Below are 8118 nucleotides of genomic sequence, written 5' to 3' on the forward strand. Positions count from 1 at the left end.
TTGTGTGTGTGTGTGTGTGTGTGTGTGTCCATCCCTGCCCCGCCCACCTCTCACCAAGGTTTGCCTGTTCGTCGGTCCGTCTTTCACTCTGTTGCTCTCTTGGTATTTGTAGTTCGGTTATTTTGTAGTTCTTTATATTTGGCTTCTAGAAGGTCAGGGGCCCCACAGGCTAATACTGTGGAGGGGGAACTGAGAACTCACACACACGCACACACACCCTAGAAGTAACATCATTAATGTGCCGATGCATCGGGAAACAACTAAGGGCATGTAGGGTTTGGTTCAAGCGTGAAGTTAACCTCGAGGTTAACTCAGATACTCACAAATGTAAAAACTATTTAAAGGAGCAAAACGGAATCAAAGTAAGACACCTAGTCGACGGCGTCTTTTGTATTTGCTTTGCACATACGCGTGTTCCCACTCTCATCGGCACTAGCTATCCGCCCTCGTCCCTACCGACGCCGTTTATCTGAAGGACCCCCCTCCCTGTGTCTCCAGCCAACCTTTCTGTCGGTAGAACGCTTGACTGGTGGTCAGCGTTCTACCGCCCCCCCCCCCCCCTCCCTCACACTGACGGGGAAACATGGCAGTCCCTCATGGGCATTACGTCAGGCTAAATGCTACAAGTTTACATTGTGAATGCGAATGTACCGTGTCTGCTTTTATGTGCTTCATGATCATACACATGTGGGTGGGAGGGGGGGTGTTTTTATCCAACGCAGACTCTTAAGTATTCACTTACACCACGATCGATTATCTATGGTGGGGGGGGTGAAATGATCCAAGCATATCCGTTTATGAACCAACCACGTTTTGTTGCCAATTTGATACGTTTGTGTTATTTTACGTGAGATGCGTTTCACCCCAGTCTGTGTATTTGTTTCGTTTTGTGTTTTTCGCACTGGTTGGGTTGAGTCCGCTATACATTGTGACCCGGCCCATGGGCAGAGCGGGAACATGGGTCGTTGTCCAATCAAAATGTGAAAACAAATGGGTTGTCTGCGGCCCATTCGCTGCTTTGTACAAGACGTTGATTTGTATTTTAGTTTTTCTTTTTCAGTTTGTTGCATTGTACAGGCTGTTACATAACATTAAAATCATATCTTCCCAATTTGTAAAAAAATGAAAAGAAATAAACCAAAAAACACAGTACGAGATGCAAAATACTCTTTTCTGCAATTTGGGTGACTTGTGGGATTCGATCATTAATTAGTGCATATTATCTTATTTGATCTGGGATAAAAAATGTGCTATCCTATTTTAACCTGGATTAATAGTTTTATTTTATGTAGGATAACAGGTCATCTTTTAACCGTGATCAGCAGTTTCAAAGGCTGCGGTCAGAGTCTTTGCTTAGGAAGCTTCCTAACTTTACCCTGATGTATCCAAGTGGTGAGCATAAGAGCTGTTTAAATTCTCCTAATGCTAAGGAAAGGTGCTTCTATAATGCTTAGCATAGGTTACACTGGATACTGTGGGTGTGGTACGGCAGGCCTGAATGGGCCGATGGCTCTGTCGCTAGCTTAGCCACTTTTTAGAGTTTAACACGGGTTTAAACTCGTCGGTGAAGCAATAAGTCACGTGACGTTTTAAACTCCATTGTTGTGTCATATGTACTTGTGGTTTAAGCTGCAGCTGCGTTTTACCTTGATCTCAATTGCTGTGTCTTCAGAGAAATTCACATCAGACACTAGAGGGCGTATTTGTGCGTGTTAGTCTAATCTCGCAACTGACGTGGTTTTAGAGGAGACTAAACCAGTTTTCAGGATGAAACAAGGCTCCATCAAAACCAACACACACACAGAATTAGTTTAATGAATAATAGGTATGATACATTTACACGTATTACACCAGGTAGGCCTTCAGTACAATACAGGCTACAATATAGGAGTTGCTTAGAGTGCCCAACTAAAACTCTACAAAGAACAGATTATTTGTATGTAAGAAAAATAAATAAACGCACAGAGGATCGTACCATTCAACGAAACATAAAAAGGTCAATGCTTAACTAAAATGTTCCTAACTCTCCTCCGAGAATTGACAGGCGTGACATTACCCTAATTACTCGCATAGGCCTATTATGCCGCTTTTCCACCGCACATGTAGCTCGACACGAGTCGACACGGTAGCAGCACGGGTCGTTTTCCACCGCAAATAGTACCTCCTGGACGTGGGCGGGGTCGGCTTCGCGAAAGGGCCGTGACGTATTTTTTTACGCGACGCAAACACCTACGCAACCCACGCATGGACAACCCACATAACAATGGAGGACATCGATGCGATTACTATTATTAGCTGGCATGTTGAAGAAGTTGAAGAAGTGGAATATGTTGGCTGCGGCGCTGCTATGGCTGTTACCAGCATGGTTGCCATGTCGCTCTCGTGACTTCGTCACACTCTCTGGCCAATCAGTGGCCGGCCGTCTGCCGACGTCACCTTTTAGCATCGGCTCAGCTCACTTGGAACCTAGAGCGAGGCGGTACTAGAAAAAGCAGCCACTTCAGGTACCAGATACCATGGTATCGCGGTGGAAACGCCAAAAATGCGAGCTGAGTCGAGTCGAGTCGCGCTGGTACCATGCAGTGGAAAAGCGGCTATAGTTCGTCTTCAATTAATTAAGTAGTCACGTTTAAATACACACACTAAGAGATAACAATGACAGCTAATTGACGTAGTTGAGGGCAGATTCCAGACTCAGATTTCCACAAAAAGTAGCCTAGACTATTTCATAATATATGTCAACATTATTAGCGTTTTTATTATATTAAAGTTCATCATACATTCCCATTAAGTTGTGGGTAATTATAGCACAAAATGTATCCACCATTAAGTTAAGACTGCATGCTGGGGTATACTAGAAATCAGGGTACTTCCGGTTTCCAAGCAGTTTAAACCGAGTCAGCTAGGAATCGGCTGATCCTGTACGAGTCGTTACACAGCAATCACGTTCGACCTAGTGCGCAGCTGCGTGTTAAACTCCAGAACCTCCGTTTTAAGGAGTACGGTTTTAAAGCGCGGCAGAGCTTGCGCAATGCTAACTGACAGAGCAATCGGCCCTTTATGTTCAAGTATGCCGACCTTTTAACAGTCCCGTCATCTATACCTTGTGTTCATGGCAGGGGCCTCACTCTAATGATCAATTTAAGAAAGTTACTTTCTAGGCCGGAATGTATTGAGTGACCAGATGGAACGCCAGGGCAGCTATAACACATCGGTCTGCAGTTACATTTAGCAAGAAGACCCTTGATCCGGCATATTCTGTGTGAACCTACCGATGGCTCCGACCTCAGCACACTGATGGGGAGGCGAGTGATTTTTTTTATAACACACACATTATGTGCCGACACTGATTGTCCATTATGTGGACAATCATTTATCATGTATAAATGATTGTCCAAGGATATTCAGACATTGGGTTTAAGCAGGGCAAAGACCAAACACAAAAGTAATACAGACCTATAAAAATGTATAGTTATGGAGTGCGAGGATGGCAATTTAAGGACATTACAAACAAGGTTTAGTAGAAAAAGCTTTTATTGAGCAAACGGTATCCTTTTAACATCTGTGAAACTAAACAAGCATTTGGTTATCGTAAAACTAGAGCCTAGGCTTGAGCATTGCCTTCTCAGGGGTGAAACCTAGCTGTCACCAAGTCCTTCAGGAAATAGACCACTTTGCTGTATTTCGTTGGCTTATCAGCCATTATTTCTTCTGCACTGCTCACATTAAGCAGGGGGGCTGCGGCGGGATCATTGCCATCGAACGCCATTTTCTGTTGGACTAGGACACAGAAAACAATGCAGGATAAATTAACAGAAGTCAACAAGGAGCACATTGAGCAACGCTTTACGAGTCATCACGTACCAAAGTGCGGGTCATGTCGAATGCTGCCAACACCCGCATAGTCAGATACAAACTTGTGGAGTTGGAACAGGCGATAGAGGCCAGACAAGTGATAGGCACACTGCACAGTGATCCTGTGGAAAGGGAGGGCACCGTTTAATATCTACAATGCTAACTAGGCAGACAGGGACCAGCTGGAAAAGAGGCGCACCTTTCAGGAGCTTCCATGGCCAGACGTGGGGGTCCTTTCTCAGTGAGGATCTTTGGCTCGAAGACTACCTCGTTTTCGTAGACGACAAAATCATTTGTAAGCTAGAAACAAAACAGTGCTCTGTGTTACTTAAAGCCGGTCAAGAAAAGAAAAGTCCCAAGCTCATGCTCTGGTGACAGAAATTAAATAATTGAAAACTGGTGCATTACCTTAACCTTCGTTCCGCAGGTTTGGACCCCAAACCTGAACAGGGCCGACGATTTGTCGCTTTCTTTGGCACCACAGGTTCTGTTCAGGAGTGAAATCCTGTAGGGGTCCCCAGCACTAGGGATGGCAGACATGTTTGCCACTATGGTCACATGTCCTTTTGGGGAACATACTGGAAACAAGGCAAACACATTTTTTTCTTTAAGTAATACCATCATTTGTTGATGAAAGGATGTTCATGAAAAAAACTCCCTTTCTTTACATGCGCAATACATACATGATGAGCCTCTTACCGATCAGTTCAGTTGTGGCAAACTGACAAGTTTTGACGGTGGTGCCTTTCACTTTCAAGGACTTCAAGCCACGTACAAGAATCTCGAAGGTGGCTTCAAAAGTCTTCATGCCAATGTTCTGTTCAGGAGAACATATGCAAAGTTTAACTGTGCCCGAAAGCTCCCCACATCTTACAAAATGTAAAAGCGAACAATACCTTATAGATGTAGCCAGTGGAAAACAACGGCACATTCAGTATCTGACCCTCACTGGTGTTAATCAGGTGGTACCCTTGCTCCATGGCAAACACCTCCGTCAGTGGGTAAGGGCCAGCATAGACTGCCCACAGATAGGCAAAGGGCCCCAAGTCCAGCTTAAAGCTGATGCCCTTCTCATAGCAGTGAGCCTCAAAGATCGGGGGAACTTGTGACAAAAACAAAGTCCATAGTACAAGGTTAACAGGAGATGCTGAACAGGGTCAAGAGATGAAGAGCTTGCCAGTGCGTCAACTTACAGACATCTTTAAACACTGCCACAACTGTAGCATGGTGATAAAAGGATTCCACCATCGCAGGCATAATGGAGAGTGTAAAGTTCATGTCCAAAGTGTATTGCAGAATTCCCTCCTCAGAGAGCTAGTTGGGAAAATGTATTCAATTGTGAGCAAGTTCAAGTAAAGCATTTGAATCATAAACAGTAATAAAGGATCCTACCTCCATGGGGACAATAGGGTGGTTGAAGCGCATCCCCAGAGTGTAACCATGGGTGAAATTAGGATGAAAAACTTCCGAGATGTTGGCATTCATAACATCACCAATATACTCCCTGCCAGTCAACATCAAGGCAGTCAACTGTACATCTCCGGCAAATACCCCAATGTAGACGGTGAAAGTATGCTCTGACAACACCGTTTCTGCGATTTAAAAGGCTCAGTCAGCATACTGGTTGAGATATCAATAAAGACTTTTGAACGAAGATTACTTACGGTTTATGCAGATCTTGGGCCATGACAGAAGTGGTGAAACAAGCGGCCTGTACTGACGCAGTCTGGTGTCCATCTGATTCACGTCAATGAACTGATTCTCAAAGTACATATTGAAGAGGTAGTACTCGCTGTAGATGTTGTGCTGCACAAAGCTCTGAAAGTACAGCAGGCAAGGGCGTCACCTGGATGAAGCATTGAGGAATCCAGAGCGCCGGCCAAGGAAAGAACAGTCCTGCCCACCTTCTTGTAGCCTCCTACGGCATCAAAAGGGATGGTGACCTGGACCTGAGACCCAAACACCTCCATGTTGTAGCCCCTCGCCGCGGCCTCGACTGGCTCCAGGAGCTGGCCATTGGCGCCGATGCGGAGTCGTTGGCTCTGCTGGTCAGTCTCGCCAGTCTCCAGGGGGTTTAGCCACACCAGACTGCTGTCGTTGTAGAACCCGTCGCCTGGGGAACCAAACACCCTTCCTGAGTATGTGCAGGCAACGGGAAGTGGAATGTGCCAGTGACGCCAATGTCGACTCACTCATTGGGCAGGCAGCAAGCAAGTCCACGACGAGAACAGTCCAACCTTTCCTGGTGAACAGTGTCGCGTGCACGGTGTCCACAGTCACGCCGTCAACCTGTAGGAGAAGGTAGTTTGCATTACAAGAGGTACACCTCAAGCAGCCAGTGCTTGGGTTGCCGTTTTAAAGAGTAACTTACAAGGGTAACGGTAGAGTCAGGCTGTCCATATGGCATACGGAAGACATATCTCCCTCGAGTCATGCTAATCGTGTATCCGTTTTCCTCTGCAGTGGACAACGTGATTGGACTAAACTGCTGGTCCCCCTTCTGAAACAGTACTTGCCAATCGTCGTGAGCCAAACCGTACACCTGGGGACGAATGAAAAACACCCTGGTAATAAAGTGCTTTAAGCTGCATTTCCACATGATGCTTTAGTGAGTCAAGTCAACTTACATTATCTACAGCGGAAGTCCAATGAGCACCTTTAGTACCCGGAAAGTGCATGTCCTTCCTCATGGTTAGCTGTAGAGGGAAGTGAGGCAACCATTTAAAAGCAGCAAGGACACAAAGCGCCCTCCACATGCGTCAGTCCAGTTTGTGCCGGCTTACTTCCATGTAGTTGACCTCACAGTTGAGCTCTCTGGAAGACCAGGGCAGTGCGAGTGTACACGTCTTATTCACATCGTAGGTCTCCTCCACACCGTCTTGCGTTACGATCATGTTGAAGCTAAACGTGAATGTTTCGTCGTCCTGCGATAAACATCGTACAGGTAACCGATCACATTTGCGATACAATGCATAAATTTTATAAAATTCCCCAACTTAATGAATTCAGTTCATTAAAAAAGGGTTAGGCACTGTCTGCAGTGTTAATATGCAAGAGAAAGGCCAGCCTTCCTTCAACCTGGTGCCCACACCTCATTGAGAGCGGTACAGGAGAAGTAGGACGCCCGGAGCTCAGCAAAGCCCAGGTGAGGCCGCACATTGACGCTGTAGCCGCACTCTGCTGCATACTGCTCGGTGATTGGATGGACCCCCGTATCATCTGCAATGCCCGGGGGTGAAAGGTCATCCTTAGGACACTTAATGGCAGTCCCCAAGTTGTGTTAACAAGGGACAAGAAAATGACCAGCTCAATGTCGTCTTTAGCTCAGTGAGCTATAATTTAAAAGGGGTGCGTGTTGTGACTTACCAACAGCCTCAAAGCGGACGTCTTCCCCTGTGAATGTGGTGTCAAAACCTAGCCGGAAGTAACGATCCAGACAGTCCACACCAAAGGTTCCTGTGTAGATTTGATAATAAAAGATCCATCTAAAAACATGTACCATAGATTGCAAGGACAAGTGTAACACCTCTAAAAATGCTGGCCATGCCCAAGTCCATTATTATGGAGTGCAGCACAAATTGAGACAAATATAAAATTGTATTATTATTCAGCAAGAAGTACATACCCAGCCCGTGGCCTTTTATGACTACCCACAAATGTTGGATGCTGACTAAACAGTTAAATAAATACTAAATTTCACAAGCATAGCACTAATAGACAGAATATGCCAACTTTGAACAGGCTACCCCCCTGACCCCTTTGCCCTTGCTACACACATCCCCAGACCCAAGCTGAGGCTATTCCGTCAACCGTATGAACCATAAATGGCATGATCATAATGTCTGCATTAAGCGCGATTTCTGATAACCGCTGTTGCTGCTTGATTATTATTAAAATGACTGATTTAATTTACATATGCAGCTTACCAGTGGGAAGGTCGGCGCATCTTCCACTTGCCAACAGACAGACAACCAACACCCTGTTAAACATAAAGATCCAGTTACCACAAAAAATAAAAGCTGAAATCGCTCCAACGGTAAAGCGGTTTAAAGGAACTCACCCAATGAGAAAATCAGCCACTGGAGACATCGCAACAGGCCGTATCTACTGCTACTTTGATAGCAAAACTACACAACGCTAATGCAAAGGACACGTTTTCCAAAGTGCACGCCGAGCTGCAGGCTACCAATACAACATAAATTGATCTCGTCCTGTCTCGTCTTTATACAGGTCCGGGGCCAGCAGCACGTGCCTTATTGATTG

The 8118-nt window shown here is 45.6% G+C and overlaps 1 protein-coding gene across 1 annotated transcript; it reads right to left on the reverse strand.

Moving 5' to 3' along the window:
• Positions 1–3516: 3516 nt before the first annotated feature.
• LOC115529388 (uncharacterized) lies at positions 3517–8057 on the reverse strand. Its single transcript, XM_030338082.1, has 18 exons — positions 7916–8057; positions 7782–7834; positions 7222–7311; positions 6947–7074; positions 6639–6779; positions 6483–6551; positions 6227–6397; positions 6048–6144; positions 5760–5968; positions 5520–5673; positions 5248–5447; positions 5049–5169; positions 4752–4957; positions 4555–4672; positions 4264–4433; positions 4055–4155; positions 3865–3977; positions 3517–3780 (listed from the first exon to the last, which is right to left on the reverse strand). The coding sequence occupies exons 1-18, from the start codon at positions 7942–7944 to the stop codon at positions 3626–3628; spliced, it is 2325 nt and encodes a 774-aa protein (XP_030193942.1). The 5' UTR covers positions 7945–8057; the 3' UTR covers positions 3517–3625.
• Between the last annotated feature and the right edge of the window lie 61 nt (positions 8058–8118).

The sequence above is a fragment of the Gadus morhua genome, chromosome 17 (assembly GCF_902167405.1).
Source record: "Gadus morhua chromosome 17, gadMor3.0, whole genome shotgun sequence".
Lineage (NCBI taxonomy): Eukaryota > Metazoa > Chordata > Actinopteri > Gadiformes > Gadidae > Gadus > Gadus morhua.